At 42.1% G+C, this 19,784-nt stretch overlaps 1 protein-coding gene across 1 annotated transcript in view; it reads left to right on the forward strand.

Moving 5' to 3' along the window:
- Positions 1 to 19,784, forward strand: part of LOC124718812 — a 128,141-nt gene that overhangs the window by 36,994 nt on the left and 71,363 nt on the right. The window contains exons 4-5 of the mRNA XM_047244431.1: positions 6,772 to 7,012; positions 10,723 to 10,884. Of these exons, the coding sequence (XP_047100387.1) occupies positions 6,772 to 7,012; positions 10,723 to 10,884 (403 nt within the window). The remainder of the gene's footprint in view (positions 1 to 6,771; positions 7,013 to 10,722; positions 10,885 to 19,784) is intronic.

Genomic DNA, 19,784 nt, shown 5'->3' on the forward strand with positions numbered 1-19,784 from the left:
TGTGTTAATCAAGGCTAGTGAAGATGTAGGTCTAAGGATAAGTGAAGACAAAACTAAATACGTGGTTACTACTAGAATGCCAACGGCATTGGATCGGGAAATGTTAAGAGTTGGAGATATGCAGTTTGAAAAAGTAAACACATTTAAGTATCTAGGTGCGGACATCACTTCGAGAAATGAGATTGAATCTGAACTGAAGAAGAGTTTACGGGCAGGAAATGCGTGCTACTTCTCACTGAATAGATTACTTTCATCACGGATATTGTCTAGGAATTTAAAGATTAGAATATACAAAACTATTATTCTACCAGTCATGCTGTATGAGTGAGGGACTTGGTCTCTCACTGTGCAAAATGAAAAGTTGTTTCAAGTATTTGAAAACAAAATTTTGAGGAAAATTTTCGGAGCAAAAATGGATGACATTAGCGGAGAGCAGTGAAAACTGCATAATGAAGAGGTTCACGAACTCTATTCAAGCCCTGCATAATCAGTAATTAAATCACGTAGGCTGCAATGGGCAGGTCACGTAGCTCGAATGGATGAGGGCAGGGCAGCCCGCAGAGAACTGGTAGGGCACTTAGAGGGAAAACGTCCTGTGGGGAGACCGAGGCATAGATAGGAGGACAATGTGAAGGCTGATTTGAGGAGCCTAGGTATTGAAGGTGAATAGAAGGAAATAGCCCAAGACAGGGACAGATGGCGAAAATACGTTGCTGCGGTAATGGTCTCTCGAGTCCGGTATGACCAGTGAGTAATTGAGTGACTTCCTTTATTGTGACGTCATCACTGTTGTCATGATCCTTGAAGTTCCACGGCCTGCAGCGCATTGCACAGCTGGGGTAGCAGTGGCACAATGTAACTGACTAACTAGCAGGTGTTGCAACACCCAGAAAGATTACTCTTGTCACCTCATCCTGCAGATAGCCTGCATCCATCCAAACTCGGGCACGTGCATGAAAAATATGGAAAGCCCACGTGGGTTGAAACTAATTACTTAAGTAACGAGAAAACAGTTCCCAAGGTCGCAGCCTTCATTTGTGATTAGTGGAAGGCAGGGGACAGCTCATCGCTCTCTCCAAAGTGATATGTTACATCACACTTTCCGTTCCATAGAATACTGTAACCTTTTACTTCTGTTTGAAAGTACGAGGGACATTCATAAGTGGGGCATTCATAAGTGGGGCAACACCTTTCTTTTCTTGGCCAGTTTCGATTTAAAAACTGCAGAATTTTATGTGGGACATCTTGGAATATTCCCGCTTCAGCCCCGATAGTTACGTGAAGTTTCAATGGGTGGCAGCAGTATACGTAGCCTTCAAAATTGCTTTTGTAACGGAGGTGCAGTCCGAGCAGAGGATTGTCATTGAGTTTCTTTTGGCAGAAAACCAGAGCATCACAGATACTCATACATGTTTGCAGAATGTATACGGAGACATGGCAATGAATAAAAGCACAGTGAGTTGTTTGGCGAAGCATCTGTGATCATTGCAGCAAGGTCGCACAAACCTGTCCAGTCTGCCGTGTGACGGCCTACCACACACAGCTGTGAATCCTGCAGTGTTGGGAGATGCGGACACTCTCATTTGAGGTGATCAACAAATCACAAACGAACTCTTTCCTGCACAACTGAATGCCTCTGGTAGTGATGACACACTTGTCCACCAGTTGGGCCACTCGAAAGTTTGTGACCACTGGGTTCGTCACCGCCTGATACAAGACCAGAAAGAGCAACAAAGGGCCATCTGTGCAGAATTGCTTGCACGTTAAGTGGCTGATGGTGGAAATTGTTTTTTGAACATTTTTACAGGTGACGAAACGTGGGTTCATCACTTCAAACCAGAAACCCTGGAGTGACACCACACCACTTCCCCTCCGAAGAAAAAGTTCGAAGCCACTACCTCGGCCGATAGTCGTGGTGACGGTCTTCTGAGACTCTTAAGAGGCTAATCCGTTTGATGCACTCACTCGTGGCACAACAATTGACTCTGAATTGTGTTGTGCTGCTCTCAGGAAATTGAAGAAATGACTTCTGCATGTTCATTGTGACAAAAATGGTAACAAATTTGCGATCTGAAGTTTTCCCGACGTATTTCCGATTTGAACAGTTCTCGGGTATCCGACCGGGTAGCATCGTAATTTCTCCACAGTATTTCGGCAGACGTACACGCTGCCATCTTCGGGTGGTTCCTGACGAATGCTGTGCTGTTCCTCTCGGCTAGTGTATATAGGGCGCCGAGACGAACAGCACAGCGTTCGTCAGAAACCACTTGAAGATGGCAGTGTGTACGTCTGCCGAAATATTGTGGAGAAATTAGGGCGCTACCCACTCGGATACCCGAGAACTGAAACAAATTTCTTCCCTGTGACAATGCAAGGCCTCACATAAGCCTGTGCGTACAAGAACAGCTCACAAAACTTCATAGGACTGGACTTCTTCATCCACCCTACAGCCCAGATCCCGCATCTTGCGACTTCCATCTGTTTGGTCCAATGAAGGATGCTCTCCGTGAGAAGCAGAATGTGGATGATGGCGAGGTTATTGAAGCCACAAGACATTTGAAGTCAGCCAGTGGAGTGGTACCTTGTGGGCTTACGGACCTTCCCTGTAAGATGGCACAAGGCCGTCACAATGAATGGAAGTTATGTTGAAAAACAGCTTTTTGTAGCGAAAGGAATGGGAAATGATATGGTGTATTGGAATCCTGAAGAAAACTGTGCTGCTTTCAGGAGAAAAAATGTGTTGCATTAGTTATTGAATTCCACCGTATAACAGTGAATATGTGCTAAATGAATATATGTTTTACCTAATTAAGTTATCACTGGTGACATCGCTTATGAATCTAAATAATACAATGAACAGCAATTAACATTAGTGAAAAACAAAAGTTGTAGTATTAAATGTTTTCCTATGTAGTAAAAATTGTATCAGGCAGTATACTAAAAATGTGTATCAGTACTTCACCTAACCCATCTCCCTTCTTTATCAACTATTAAGGTGAGGTTTCTTCCCCAAACTCGTCATTTGGAAAATACGAGGTCATCTTATATTCACAGACTAAACTATTTCTGACAGGGTAAAAGTTTCTACAGTGTTCAATAGATTAAGATGGGGTTCTTCTTACATTGACAGATGAAGCTTTGGCTGTTGAGGTTTTGTATAAATTCTTTTTGAAGGGTTTCTGATACAAAGTCCTCAATGCATTATTGATCTCGTTCTATCAATCACGTGTCATTTGACCTGTGGTGCTAGTGCAGTGGATAGATACGTGAAAAACAGTGAACCAGCTAGTTCAACAATCTAATGCTCTGTTTAAAAAATTGACAGTTTGCTGAAACACAGGAGGAAATAGTATTAAATGCTACCAACACACAAACTTTTGTTGTATTTTAATATGTTTGCGATAGATGTTCTCGTACACATACGAATACTGTATACACACATTTATGCTGCTTTTTAAGTAGAGGTAATACTTAAAGGCAAAAGTATTGTACTTCAAAAACCATTACGTGATTCTGAACCCACATTACTATTTTATTTGCTTATGAGAAACTATATTTACAAAGTGTGCTGCAAATGAAAATTCAGTAGCTGTTCACATATTAGAATACCAGGGGAAATTTTACCAGCTTTTTGTCAACTGTAGAGCAAGATAGTAACATTTAGATGAAATGAGAAACAAAATTAATCCAGAATTAAATGTCTAACAAACAAAACAAATGACATTAAACTGACTGAAGTATTATCGCAAGAATAAATCACAGCAGGAAGACCTATTGAGGAGATAGAACCAAGAGACGGCATAGATCATGGGATGAGCGATAGATAGTTCAAGAAATGAACTGTGTCATAACTGTGATCTTTTCTTTAAGTATTAGTTGCTGTTGTTACATATGCACTGCACCCTAGAAGCTATTGCCACCCACATTTCACTGTTGCTCAAGCACAGCACTATGGAGTAGTGGTGGTGGGTGGGGCGGGGGGGGGGGGGGGGGGGGGGACACAACAGTGATACCTCCTTAGCTGAGAAGTGTAATGAGTGTGGGGAGAGGAGTGGTGAGTAGGCAACAAATTTCATCTCGCTGCCAACCATGGGAGTCGGTACTGCATACTTTGGCTTTTTATGAACATCTACCATGAGATTGACAGGAAGTGCAAAATGGCTAAGCAGGGATGGCTAGACGAAAAATGTAAGGCTGTAGAGGCCTATCTCAGTAGGGGTAAGATAGATACTGCCTACAGGAAAATTAAAGAGACCTTTGGAGAAAAGAGAACCACTTGTATGAATATCAAGAGCTCAGATGGAAAACCCAGTTCTAAGCAAAGATGGGAAAGCAGAAAGGTGGAAGGAGTATGTAGAGGGTACAAGAGCGATGTACTTGAGGACAATATTATGTAAATTGAAGAGTATGTAGATGAAGATGAAATGGGAGATATGATACAGCGTGAAGAGTTTGACAGAGCACTGAAAGACTTGAGTCGAAACAAGGCTCTGGGAGTAGCAATATTCCATCGGAACTACTGGCGGCCTTGGGAGAGCCAGTCCTGACGAACCTCTACCATCTGCTGAGCAAGATATATGAGACAGGCAAAATACCGTCAGACTTCAAGAAGAATATAATAATTCCGATCCCAAAGAAAGCAGGTGTTGACAGGTGTGAAAATTATCGAACTATCAGTTTAATAAGTCAGGGCTACAAAATACTAATGCGAATTCTTTACAGACGAATGGAGAAATTGGTAGAAGTTGACCTCGGGGAAGATCAGTTTGGATTCCGTAGAAATGCTGGAACACGTGAGGCAATACTGACCCTACGACTTATCTTAGAAGAAAGATTAAGGAAAGGCAAACCTATGTTTCTAGCATTTGTAGACTTAGAGAAAGCTTTTGACAATGTTAACTGGACTACTCTCTTTCAAATTCTGAAGGTGGCAGCGGTAAAATACAGGGAGCGAAAGGCTATTTACAATTTGTGCAGAAACCAGATGGCAGTTATAAGAGTCGAGAGGCATGAAAGGGAAGCAGTGGTTGGGAAAGGAGTGAGACAGGGTTGTAGGCTCTCCCCGATGTTATTCAAGCAGTAAAGGAAACAAAAGAAAATTTGGAGCAGGTATTTAAATCCACGGAGAAGAAATAAAAATTTTAAGGTTCGCCGATTACATTGTAATTCTATCAGAGACAGCAAAGGACTTGGAAGAGCAGTTGAACGGAATGGACAGTGTCTTGAAAGGAGGATATAAGATGAACATCAACAAAAGCAAAATGAGGATAATGGAATGTAGCCGAATTAAATCGGGTGATGCTGAGGGAATTAGATTAGGAAATGAGACACTTGAAGTAGTAAATGAGTTTTGCTATTTGGGGAGCGAAATAACTGATGATGGTCGAAGTATAGAGGATATAAAATGTATACTGGCAATGGCAAGGAAAGCTTTTCTGAAGAAGAGAAATTTGTTAACATTGAGTTTGGACAAGAAGAGAATAGAAGCTTTTGAAATGTGATGCTACAGAAGAATGGTGAAGATTAGATGGGTAGATCACGTAACTAAAGAGGAGGTATTGAATAGAATTGGGGAGAAGAGGAGTTTGTGGCACAACTTGACAAGAAGGAGGGACTAGTTGGTAGGACATGTTCTGAGGCATCAAGAGATCACAAATTTAGCATTGGAGGGCAGTGTGGAGGGTAAAAATCGTAGAGGGAGACCAAGAGATGAATACACTAAGCAGATTCGGAAGGATGTAGGTTGCAGTAAGTACTGGGATATGAAGAATCTTACACAAGATAGAGTAGCATGGAGAGCTGCATCAAACCAGTCTCAGGACTGAAGACGACAACAACAACAACAACAACAACAACAACAACCATGTTTAAACTGTTTGCCTGTATCCATTTGTATTCAGAATCAAATTGACTTTACAATTGGTCTGACACTCAACAATAGCATACATTTCTGCAGGAGATGCTAAAAGTCTAGACTGCGGCCAGTGTTGTACTCACGTGTTTAGTGCAACAGTGTTGTCGGTACTCACTGTGAGCTATGATGCAAACGATAGGAGTGTGTCAGCTGCTGGTTCTAAACAGCCAGTGAGAGAGCGGCAAGCGGGCGATATATTTTTGTAGTAAAAGACATTGTAACATTCTCACATCAGTATAGATGCGAAATCGGCTTTGTGTTAAAGTATTTGGAAGACACACCCAAATATGTGTAACAATGGAGATATAAGTTTCACAACTCTCTATTAGGGGTGGTGGTGGTGGTGGTGGTGGTGGTGGTAGTTGTTGTTGTTGTTATAAAAAATAGTGGTACCACATATGACAGGCTAAACAAAAGCAGCAGTGAAGATGAAATTTAATGTAAACATTTTCTTTTTGTTTTATTTTGGTTTCTTCTTTTATTATCAGAATGTTGACAACCAATAAATAGCATAAGTTAGAATAGGTGTAATGCTAATTTTTTAGACAGATACATTGTCATTAAAAGTTTGTCATTTAGACTAGCCAGAATATGTTAAAAAATAAGTTTTTCTCAAGGAACCTCTTAAAAAAAAGAGGGGGGGGGGTGCCTTATATTCAGGCTTATAGTATTCTTGGCTGAATAAAGTAAATACTAGCCATGACAGCCTTTGCTGTAGAGTTTTTTCTTTCCTTGGGAGCCTTGTTATATTAGAGCTTAGAATATAATAAAAGATCCTGCAGCAGATTGCTTTTACGGGTCTAAAGCTAACTTTGATGTGTTTTAATTGCATTCTATTATCTTTGGTTCTCCCACAGGCCACGACACAGTCTAAAACAGGACAGCAAGTACCTCCAGCAAAGCGCAGTCCAGTGCCGCGGGACTACTCGGCCTGGGAGAAGTACGATGCAGACAAGGAGTTGACGTTAATGGTGATAGAGGAGCAGCAGCAGCAAGAGGAGAGGGAGAGGAAGCGGCGGGAGGAGCAGCTGCAGGTGCAGCGCCTGCAGGACGAAATGAAGAAAGCGGGGAAGGGAAATGCCGAGATGGTGGTACCAGGTTTGTCGTCGGGCTTTCTCTCGTAAAGCTGTCAGTGTCCTGTAGAAAAAGGAAGTACAGTATACTCCTGGTTATTTGGGAAAATGTGGGGAAGAGAAGGTGCACAAATAATAAAAAACATGAAGAACTGACATATTTTCAAATGTGTATTTGGAATGGTGTCTACTAAATGGGTAGTAATGTCGGTGGCCAATGTCTGTGTGTGCTCGGGCACGGCTCAGCGCAGTAGTATTCTGCTGCCGGTCTGTCTTAGGATCTGTGGTTGCCCCCTAGCAGCCCACAACTTGGGCTTCTGGTCCCTGGGTGTGGGTGGCGTGTGTAAAAATGCACGAATAATCCACACATAAATAATTGCGAGTACACTGTACTAAATTTAAAAGTTGCGCAAAATGTTGTGATCTTCTCCTGTTGTTTGAGCTGCTTTGTTTACTCCCCAGATTTTATGAGAGAAGATCAGAAAGTAATGCACAATAATTTTATTATTAAAATGTTTAATAGGTAACAAAAAAAAGATCTGAAATGAACTCGCATCATTCGCCTACTTTTTCTACATAGTCTACAGCTTTCTCAACACATTTCTCCCATTGTGGTATCAGTTTCAGTATGCCCTGTTTGTGGAAGTCCATTTGTTTGGAGTATAGCCATCTATGGACTTCTGATTTTCACTTCCACATCTGTCATGAAGCATTAGCCGGCTAGGAATTTCTTCGTGGCACCGAACAGAAGAAAAGTGTAAGGTCCGGACGGTATAGTGGATGCTGGAGCACCTCCCATAAAAGTTTAGCAATTTTCTTATAATCAGGAGCAGCTAGGTGGGGTTGAACATTGTCATGAAGAAGTTTGACACTGTCAGTATTAGAGTTGTTGTGTTTGTTAAACAGGGCATGACACAATTTAACCAAAGTTTTAATGTAGGCTGCAGCATTCAAAGTGGCCTCTTGGCTGCCAGTAATACACCGTGCATAAAGCAGAACACTGTCACAGCACTTTCCTAGTAGATTCAGTCAGTTTGAATTTTTTTGTACTGGAGAACCAGCATATTTCCACTTCGTAGAGGCTTGCTCGGTTCGGGGTGTGTGGTGGTATGCCCATTACTCATCACAAATAATGATTCCTTTCTCAAATTCATGCCCTTCTGCAGCGTAATGTTATTTTAAACTACAGAAACTTGGTGCCATGCACTCAGATGGTCTGTGGTATTGCCCTGTTGTCGGATGGCTGGCCAAGGTGGCCGAGCGGTTCTAGGCGCTACAGTCTGGAACTGCGCGACCACTACAGTCGCAGGTTTGAATCCTGCCTCGGGTATGGATGTGTGTGATGTCCTTAGGTTAGTTAGATTTAAGTAGTTCTAATTTCTATGGGACTGATGACCTCAGCAGTTAGGTCCCATAGTGCTCAGAGCCATTTGATTTTGTTTTTGGATGCTCTGGACAATGCATGACTACAAATGCTTTGCCTGCTGGAGATTGCGATGTATCGAAGGTGGCCCATATGCTCGATGGTAGCGTGCCATCCTTCCACTGTGGGGGCCTGGGGCAAACCTGCCAGGGTCCTGACACATCCATTGTAGTTTCATGAAAAGATGTACCTGGGACAAACGCGTTAACAGCTGTTAGTTTGCACACAGAAAGTCTTTTACAAATTGTGTCGTCCCTGAAAAGGGCCTTTTTTGCAGCAAAGACATTGTTTATTTAAAGCAGGTGCTCAAACTGGGGACCCTCTGATGCGACACAAGCTCGATAACATTGAAAGGTGTTTTGCCAAACTCTTTCAAAGATTCCTGGTATTGCCCTGATGTGATTGGCGGCATGTTGAATGCGATCCATTAAATCCTGTTCATTTCTGGCTGATTCGCATCTGGGTGGGTCAACAAGAACCTTGAAGAATCCCCATAGAAAAAAGTTCAGTGGCATAAGGTCTGGTGATCATGGAGGCCATATCCTATGAGCACCTCTGAATTACCTGGCCATCGAAGAGTTCATTTAAATATGAGCGCACAGCATGACTGTTGTGTGGGCGCCCCATCGTGCTGCAACCACATGCGTTGCCATATGTACAGGGAACATCTTCCAGCAGGCCGGGTAGAGCTTCTTGCGAAAAGTGAAGGTAATTTGCCCCGGTAAGTCAAGAACTTAGACGGTCCAGCCCAGTCAGATGGTCCCCGACAATGCCTGCCCAAATGTTGAGTGAAAATCATTCCTGGTGTCCGTGGACGTATGTGATGTGAGGATTTCCACTTGCCATGCAATGAACGTGTAAAGTGTTGTATAGGCCATCCCGATGGAAGGTGCACTCGTCGGTAAACAACACAATGCTAGGGAAGTCGGGATCTCGTGTAACACATCGTAGAAACCACCGGCAAAATCCTAGCCCCTTTTCATAGACTACCACACGATTTAGTTCTTGGACAGTGTGGAAACTAAATGGATGGTGGCTGTCATCCCTCAAAACGTTCCCAGACTAACCGATGAGTGACTCTCATGTCGTGGCCAACTGCTCGAGTACTTGTTGTAGGCACTCCCTCGAATCGTTCGAGAACAGTCTCTTCAAATGCAGCATTCCGACGTGTTCGAGGTCTTCCAGCATCACCACAATATCCCCCTAACGAGCCTGGTTTGCCGAGTCACTGGTGAATTGCTGTAAACGTTTGTGGGTGTGGGTGGTGTCTTGATGGGTACTATTCCTCATACAATCGTCGAGCTTCATGCGCATTACCGTATCTCATCGTCCTTCAAATGAATACTGTGCTGCCACGCTTACTGTATGAATAAATCGCAGCTGACGTCTGTGTGCTCCGAAGCGAAGCTTACGTGTGAATGCCTGTGACGTGAGGTGCAGACAAACAGCAAGACGTATTAGAGATGTGTGCATATCTGTTGGGGCTGTGACAGGGCAAGGGAAGTTTGTACTTGTGAACAGACAACCATAGCGCTGCCTGTCAACCAACGAATGGCAACAGGACAATCCCGTGGCCAATCGGAGCACATGGCACCAAGTTTCCATAGTTTAAAAGTGGTGCGTTGTCGGCCTACACAACATTAGTAATTTTGGTTCCTACTGGCATCAGCTATCCAAGGTTAAAATTTCGTGACACAATTTTTCTCCACCCTCTATATTTCACATTGATACATGTGTGTTCTTGGTTTTACTGTAATAAATAGACATAAAATAAAAATAAATAAATAAAAATTTTATTGGATTGTGCTGCATATTAAACAAGTGTATCATATTATTTACTAAATAGTGAGAATGAAGGTTTCATTACAACTGCAGGGAGGGAATGTTGTGTGTGCAGTTTTTGATGCAGCCTTTAGTGTTGGACATGGTGGAGAAGCGAACATTATAACTCATGTGAATCCAAATAGACAGTGCACTTAATTGCACTGTATGACCATCAAACTGTCAAGAACACTGATTTCGAAACACATGGGATCGCTCGCACATCTTGTAAATAAGGTGCTTCTCCTTTTTCTAGCAGAACATTCAATAATGGTTTAAAAAGATGGAACTAGTTTTGTAATGAAAAAATGGTCTAAATAAATACAACTCTCATGGAAAAGGGCTTCCTTTATTCAATAATTTTTAAGGTTTGGTGTCCGCTGAGAAGTAAAAAAATTGTTTGCTGATGTGGTTGAGCCAGGAGCATTAATTTGAAGTATCATTGCAGCCAAATAAATTTTCTGTGACATGTGCCCCGATTGATGTCGCAGCTAACTTGACACCGACAGAACGGGAGCTGTTGGCCACTAGAGAGAAGGATAAAGGCAACGATTTCTTCAAAGTGGCCGATTACAGCAACGCCATCAAGCACTACTCTGCTTCAATTCAGATTCTCCCGACACCTGTCGCCTACAACAATAGGGCCATAGCAAGTAAGTAGTTGTGGCATGTGCTGAAGTGTATGTCCAAACATTGTTTATTGCAATTTTGTCATATGATGACATGATGGAGACCATTGCTGTTATTTGAAGACAAATGTTGATGGTGTTAGGACAGCAACCAACCACACAAAAACAGCACTATATCCTTAATGAACAAACAGAGTTAGCTAACACCCCTTTCCTGAAAAATTTCCAAAAATTATTTTCCAGTCTCCAAAGCAAATAATATTAGTACGCCTATCTGCAGGTCAAGTAGCAAATTTATATGTTACTATAATTCTCATGATGCTAAATGTAGTTAAATAATGTACTATTTTACCTATACAGTAAAAAAAACAACAACAACAATACTTTATAATTAGTGTAACCGTATCAACTAAAAAAATCAATGTCTCTGTACTAGTGTAAAAGGCACTTCAGTTGCGTAAGTGACTATGATCCTTTCCAAACATATGACATCTGAAAATGTTACAATATATCATAGCATCTTTGATACTCATATGTTTGTAAGCTCTTTGTGTGCATCAAAACATGTGGTGCATGGTAGAAATCTTCTTGGTGACAAATCTAAAGTGTGCAGTGAGAAAAATATATGTATGCAACAATAAGAATGCAGTGGGAATCTATTCACATCTGTTGGACGAATGTTATGAAAACACACACTCCAAACCGACATTTCTCGTAAGTCACATGCAACAAAAATGTATAACGCAACCATCTGTGTATGGCGTACTTATAATTATGTATTATTTATATTTTAGGACAATTAATCTGTAAAAAACACATCACATATCATAAAGAAAGCGTGTAAACCGTCTGAGGATGAATCACAATGATTTGAAACCGGTAACGGGACCCTTTGAATAAAGGAACTGAAAGTAAATTTGTGGCTGGTTGCTGTCCTAACACCATCAACATTGTTTATTATCTCTATCTCAATTCACACACACACACACACACACACACACACACACACACACACACACACACTAGGAGCCTACACATGATTGTCATTTTTGCAGCACAAAATCACTTGTTCTGATGCCAGTGTGTCCCTTTTCAGCCCCATTCACCTGCTGTACACACTAATGGATTCCTGTCCTGCACACTGCCTGCCTCCCTCTCTTCCACCAATTGCCCCTTCCCAACCCCTCCTCTCACTTCCTGCCTCTCTCCCTCCACCTACCCACCCAACACAACCCCTCGCCACAGACTACATCTCTGCTCTTCCAAACCTAATCTGCAATGATTTCCCCTGCCATATCCTCACGCATCTCTAATCCACCCACGTTCCCCAAGAGTCAGCTGAATAGGTGTGCCCCCCTTGTCACCCGTATCACCACGGATTAGAGTAAATGAACCGTGTTCGTATATGCGAAGACAGTAACTTTTTCTCGAAAGAACAGACTGTTGATGACCGTGCAGCTTTTCCCTGGAATAAATGATGACTGACAACCTAAGCTGCTGACAGGTGTTGTTGATATACCTCGATGTGGACAGCTGAAAATGTGTGCCCCGACCGGGACTCAAACCGGGGATCTCCTGCTTACATGGCAGACGCTCTATCCATCTGAGCCACCCAGGACACAGATGAATAGCGCGACTGCAGGGACTTATCGCTTGCATGCTTCCTGTGAGACTCACATTCCCAACTGTCCACAATTCTATATATGTATTTTGCCATATAGACATTTTGCCCACCCACTCATTACTCGCATTCGCTTTGGCAATTCCCGTAAGAGTTTGGGCAACCTGTGCGCATTTGCACAGACGAAGGTCAGTGGCTGGGTAGCCTTTAACTATATATCATTTATTCCAGGTAAAAGCTGCACGGTCATCAACAGTAACTGTTCTTTCGAGAACAAGTTACTGTCTTTGCATATATAGTTAAAGGCTACCCAGCCATTGACCTTCGTCTGTGCAAATGCGCACAGGTTGCCCAAACTCTTACGGGAATCGCCAAAGCCTGCGCGAGTAATGAGTGGATGGGCAAAATGTCTATAAGGCACAATACATATGTAGAATTGTGGACAGTTGGGAATGTGAGTCTCACGGGAAGCGTGCAGGGGATAAGTCCCTGCAGTCGCTCTATTCATCTGTGTCCTGGGTGGCTCAGATGGATAGAGCGCCTGCCATGTAAGAAGGAGATCCCGGTTCGAGTCCCGGTCGGGGCACACATTTTCAGCTGTCCACATCGAGGTATATCAACAACACCTGTCGGCAGCTTAGGTTGCCAGTTAGTCATCATTTGAACCGTGTTCTTTGCCTGGTCTTTGACTGTCTATGAGGAGCATTGAGTAAGTAATGCAACACACTTTTTTCTGAGGGTGGGTCGGTTTTATTCAGGATTTCAGTACATCACATCATTTCTCACTCTTTTGGCTTCAAAACTCTATTTTTCAACATAATCTCTGTTCAGTGCAGCTGCTATCTGCCACCATATTGGGAGGGCCTGCACAATACCACACTACTAGTCGATGCTGGAGCCAACGTCTTACAGCGTCAATAACCTCACTGTTATCCATTTACTGCTTTCTACAGAGTGCATCAATCACTGGGGCAAACAGATGGAAATGAGAAGGCATGAGATCCGGGCTGTAGGTTGGCGAGGAAGAACAGTCCAGGTTATTTTCCTAAATCGCTACAGGTGAATGCCAGAATGCTTCTTTTGAAAGGGCACAGCTGATTTCCCTCTGCATCCTTTCCTAATCAGAGCCTCTGTTCCAACTCTGAAGTCCTCTTTCTCGATGGGACTTTAAACACTAATCTCCTCCTCCTCCTCCTCCAGACTAGTCCACTGGAGTTTCGTGAGCCCCTCCCATTTCTGCAGTTTTATAGAGAAGAAGTTGGTTTGCAAGTTTTGTCGTGACACACCCCCTATTGCAGGAGTGACAACTGTTTGTGGACAGCCTGCGCGCAGGAGATGGGACAGGTGTGCACGACCTTGTTTTGATGACAGATGCCTCACCCAGTGACTCACTGTGCTTTTGTTCACTGTAGACATTCTTCAAGCACCTATGAATGCCTGCAGTGCTCTGGTTCTCTAGCAAAAGAAACTCAGTTACAGCTCTCTGCTTGGAACACACCCCTGTTGCAGTTGCCATTTTGAAGACAACACAGTGCCACCACCTTTTGGACTTTCATGAAACGATAGGGGATGAAGTGCGGATATTCCACAATGCCCCACAACAAATTCCTCATTTTTCAGTTGAAACTGCTGTGAAAAAGTGTTGCATTGCTTACTGAAAGACCCTCATGTAGTCGTGCCTGGAAGTGAGGGATACTCAACTACACCTTCTAAAGTGATATTCCTCCTCCCAGTGAACCTGCACATCATTCTGGCCTATTGCTATGCCAACCCCCTTGTCACATGGGTCATATCCCTGTCAAAGACCCAGGCACAAGACGTGTCTGATTCGCCCACCCAGCACTTTGTACTCTAGTCTTGTCACAGTCTTACTCTACCCCAACAGAGGCAGGGCCTCCTATTATCGCAGATATGTCATGTACTTACTCTGCTGCAATTTCTACACAGCTTTTTGTGTGAGCATGACCACCGTCCAGCTGTGAAATGAATGGCCTCTGCTGAACTACGGCTGAGAACAGTTTTGACCACCTAGTAGCACTGTGCACGAGTTCAGTGGCTGCTACACAACCTGTGTGATTGTGTCCTTCCCCCCCCCCCCCCCCCCCCCATCACTAGATTTATCCTTGCAACATACGCTTCACTCCCATAATCCCACTGGTTTGATCACTGATAACCCACTGCACACATACCATCTACACAACAGACTCCTCTCCCTCTGTCCTGTCAACCCATCCCCCACACTACAGCATTGTCATCATTATATGCCTCAAACTCACTATCCACAGTGCCTGTGTGTCCCATACCTATCCCATACACCTGCTGCCTCTCCCTGCCTCTTGCCCATCTCTCACACTGCCTGCCTCCCTCTGCTCTGCAAACCCTCCCACCCCCAACCCCTCTTTCTCCTGCTTCCCACTTTGTTCTTCCTCAACCACCCCACCCAACATTTGCCCTCATCCTAGCCTACCTGCCAACCTGAAGTCACAGCTTTGTGTGTTCAGTCAGCACAGTGTAGGTGCACAATGTGTGTGTGTGTGTGTGTGTGAGAGAGAGAGAGAGAGAGAGAGAGAGAGAGAGAGAGAGAGAGAGAAAGCATGCTTCTGCGAGCTCTTGCTTGTGAAATGATTCGTCTGAAAGCTAGCATGTTTTCATTCATTTTTGTGTGCTATTGGTGTATGGTCTCAGTTAATTTCAATGTTTCCCACACATTTTATGTTGTTTATTACATTGTTGGTCACTTATCAGCTCGTTTTTTCTCATAAATTGATATATTTATTGACAGACTAGTATTAATATTACAAAATTTTTAATTTATAGTATTAGTCTTCTTTTTTTTGGTGATATTATGAATTATTTCAATAGTACTGTGCTTCAACTGTTGCCCATATGAATGTACTTGTTTAATATTTAGTAGAATGTGCAATTAATACTGCCTTTCATATAAAGATCACAGTTTATCAAACCTTGAAAATTTATGTGACACAAACAGTGAATACATACGTGTTTTTAACAGGCATTGTCAGTTTTAATGATTATGCTAATTAATTGCGGAATGAAACAAAATGCTCAAAATAAAAGCCAAAAGTTTCAATTGTCATCTCAGAATTGTATTTTATTGCCAAAAACCTGATATGATGAACATTAGGGTAAAAAAATATGAATGTATCAGGTTATTCACTAGTTTCTTGTATCAGCTGTTGCATTAAAAACTGTATAAGATAGTCAAATCTCAAGCTAAACCACCATCAGTGTGTTTACCTTTTATTCTAGATAATGGAACATTTGGTTGTTCATCTTGCTGTCTACCTGATACAGTACCACTGAAGACTCATTTTATCCTTTTCAGTTTTGTTGTTGGTGGCAGTGGTTTGCTTAGTATCAGAAACTGTTATAAACTGCTTTCACAATACACTGTTTGTCTTTACAGTACTTTAATCAATTCTGCCATCTATTGTTACAGGAAATAAGATGTCAAAATGGATGGATGTTTGTAAATATTGAAACAATAAACCTAGGTTAATTAGAACATTACTGTGATTTACTAGGCACAGCCTTATATTAGATGGTGTTGCTTTTGTTGTCTTAAGATCTTTTAATTTTCTTATGTAGTCAGTCAGATGGGGAGTTTCCCTTTAATGTAGAGTCTGGGCTGCAGCTTAGAGACTGCTGATAATATGTAAACCACTTGGGTGATAGAAAACAAGATGGCAGAAGAGACGAATATGTCACATGTATTAAAACAATTTGTGCTGTGTATACATTTCACAGAGGTGTGACATAGTGAAAACCATCACTCACAAAAGCTAAATTATGTTTGGCAATCTGTATAAAAATACACTGTTATTCATAAGAGCCTGCATGTTGCTGTGTTTTCAATATTTTTATGTGGTTCTATGCTAAATACATGAAATGATTGACTTAACAGCTGCTATGACTAATCCATAAGATGAGAAATTTTAAAGTAGTTGACCATATCAAAAGGAAAATACAATAAAAAAGTTAGTAAATTAGTAGACAGAATGTCAGCCAGTAGGTGTAATGTTAAGTATTGTCAGTGAAAACATACAAAAGTAGATACTGTTCTAGCCTGCAGAACTATTAGTTCCTTCCTTTGGGAGGATATATGGATAGGTTGAGGGAGTTTAAAAAAGACTGTAGGATGAAAGGATGCCACCTATAGCGGTGACAAGGGCAGACAGAATCCTCCTGAGGAAACTTGCAATTCTTATCCTTCCAACAAGTTGCTCCCTTTTACCCTATAGCCCAGGTGGTGTGCCCTACCTTTCCAACCTTTCCATAGCATTCCCTGTATCCTCCCTGAGGAATGACCTATTAGTTCTGGAAGATACACAAGTTTCTTCACTTTCACATTCGTTTGTGTGTGTGTTTGTGTGTGTGTGTGTGTGTGTGTGTGTGTGTGTGTGTGTGTGTATTGTCAGTTGTTGTTATCTTCTTCAGTCGAGAGACTTGTTTGCTGCAGCTCTCCATGCTACTCTATCCTGTGCAAGCTTCTTCATCTCCCAGTACCTACTGCAGCCTACATCCTTCTGAATGTGCTTAGTGTATTCATCTCTTGGTCCCCCTCTACGATTTTTACCCTTCACGCTGCCCTCCAGTACTAAATTCGTGATCCCTTGATGCCTCAGAACATGTCCTACCAGCCGATCCCTTCTTCTAGTCAAGTTGTGCCACAAACTCCTCTTCTCCCCAATTCTATTCAATACCTCCTCATTAGTTATGTGATCTACCCATCTAATCTCCAGCATTCTTCTGTTGCACCATATTTCGAAAGCTTCTATTCTCTTCTTGTCTATACTGTTTATTGGCCATATTTCACTTCCATACATGGCTACACTCCATACAAATACTTTCAGAAACGACTTCCTGACACTTAAATCTATACTCGATGTTAACAAATTTCTGTCTTCAGAAACGCTTTCCTTGCCATTGCCAGTCCACATTTTATATCCTCTCTACTTCGACCATCATCAGTTATTTTGCTCCCCAAATAGCAAAACTGATTTATTACTTTAAGCGTCTCATTGCCTAGTGTAATTCCCTATTGTCAGTATTGTGCAATTTACAGGCAAGTTCTCTCGAACAATTCAGTCTCATTATTTATAAAAATACTTATTTCAATATGAAAGACCTATTTGATAAAGAATGATTGTTACTCATCCTCATAATTTTGAGGGTCCTTTTTAAAATAGTTTCCTTTTGGTGGGATGCACTTGCCCCAGCATATCCGCCAGTCTGCAAGGGCATACAGGAAACCATTTTTTGAATGGTCCCACAGAATCACCACCACAGTCTTCATTACTGTTTCCTTTCACAGAAGCGTTTCCCCATATTAGGGAATATAAAAAGTCTTATGGAACTAAATCTGGACTTAAAAAGGGTGAAGGATGCACTTCGCACACCGCATGCAAATATCTTTTCATTAGGTAATAGTCTTGGAACTCACTGTTCACAAAATGTTTCGTGTATAAAAAATGTTCTGTCACCAGCTTGCGGGTGGCACCCAACGAAATTTTCAGTATTCCAGAACAAATTAATGATATTATTTGCCAATCCTCTCTCACAAGAACCGCAGCAGTGTTGATGTCTTCTGTGAAAGCAGTAACAGGAGTGTCAGGTGCACTCTCCTTTGAAATTGTTTTCCCCCTTTAACCCTGTGGTGCATGAATTTCACTGCAGTGACAACTTATAATGGTCAATTTTCTGGCGTTTTCAATCAGTCCTGAGGCTGCAAATGCCTGCAGGAGACAACACCAGTAGGGGGTGCCGATTGCAGTGAACTGTGTGCAATTGCAGCCTCAGGACTGGTTGGAAATGCCAAGGAAGTGACCATTAACAGCTGTCCAGTGTAGTGGACGCTATGCGACACGGGGTTAAACAGTTCAAACTATCTTCGAGCTCTGCTGCAGGAAGAACAGACTCTCCAAAGACCTCCTGTAACATTGCGTAGGCTCAGCTGAACACTTATTGAGATACAGAATTTCAAAGCCACATCACCTCCATTCTTGAGATAGTGATACTTGAATATCTCAATTTGCCTTCCTCTCACAGTTAGGAACCGGGAGTGCCAACAATGAAACTAGTATGGTGTGTTTGTTACACCGTATGCCAACAGAATGTCGAAGATTACCGTATTTACTCGAATCTAAGCCGCACCTGAAAAATGAGACTTGAAGTCAAGGAAAAAAATTTTCCTGATTCTAAGCCGCACCTGGAATTTGAGACTCGAAATTCAAGGGGAGAGAAAAGTTTTAGACCACACCTCCAAATCAGAACAAAGCTGTCCGTTGTAACATGAGACACAATTTAGGTTGAATGGATGAAGATACAGCTACAGTAGTTTGGTTCGAGTTGTAAGCGTAACAGTTAAGATTTACCAAGTAGCAATTGCTATGTGTCAGGCGCTCCGTCCGTATTTACACGGGTACCCTTCCTTTTTCACGTGCTTCGTCTGGTTTGAATCGATTGCTTATTGTGCTTAGATCTGATACGTGCCGTTCTCTTTGTTATAGGTGTTTACCTTACTCTAAGCTGAAAATCCATTATTGTACTGTGTCATGCATTGTTTGTCACATTCTGATAATGAGTGTTTACGACCTGTTGCCGCTCGCTTTTGTGCGCGCTACTGCTGCTTACAATATAAAAATAAAGAGAGGAATTGTCTTACCAGCGAAACAGTGGCAAGAGACTGCTATTTGTGTGCGTATGATAGAAGATGTTCTGAACGAGAGTTTAGTGAAAATTTTTCTCCGTTTGAAAATCTTTGCAGACGCCTTATTAGTACATTACATTCTGCACAGAAATTAGTCATCTTAGATATAAAAATCTAGTCAGTTGCCATGCTTCATTTCTGACTGTATCACTATTCAGCATAAGAATAATACGAATATAAACATGACATGACATATGTATATTCTTCCGTGGTTACTGTTGTCTCACTCTAGCTGCGTAGTTTATTACGCAGACAGGATTTAAATGAGATAGCAGCAAACACGAGAGGATACACGGCATAATGTTTACATTCTTCTACCTTTTCTTTTAATTTATTTGCTGACACAGAGGTTTTGCTGCCAGTATTTATCTTTGTGCCTGCAAAGCATGCCTGTGTAGCGCTACATATATTCGACGGCAGAAGTTAGTGTGGTGGCACCTACCAACATTTTTCTGAACTTCTGCTTCCTTCGCACTCGATTCTAAGCCGCAGGCGGTTTTTTGGATTACAAAAACTGGAAAAAAGTGCGGCTTATATTCGAGTAAATACGGTAAACTATAATGTGAGAAATTG

The sequence above is a fragment of the Schistocerca piceifrons genome, chromosome 10 (assembly GCF_021461385.2).
Source record: "Schistocerca piceifrons isolate TAMUIC-IGC-003096 chromosome 10, iqSchPice1.1, whole genome shotgun sequence".
Taxonomy (NCBI): Eukaryota; Metazoa; Arthropoda; class Insecta; order Orthoptera; family Acrididae; genus Schistocerca; species Schistocerca piceifrons.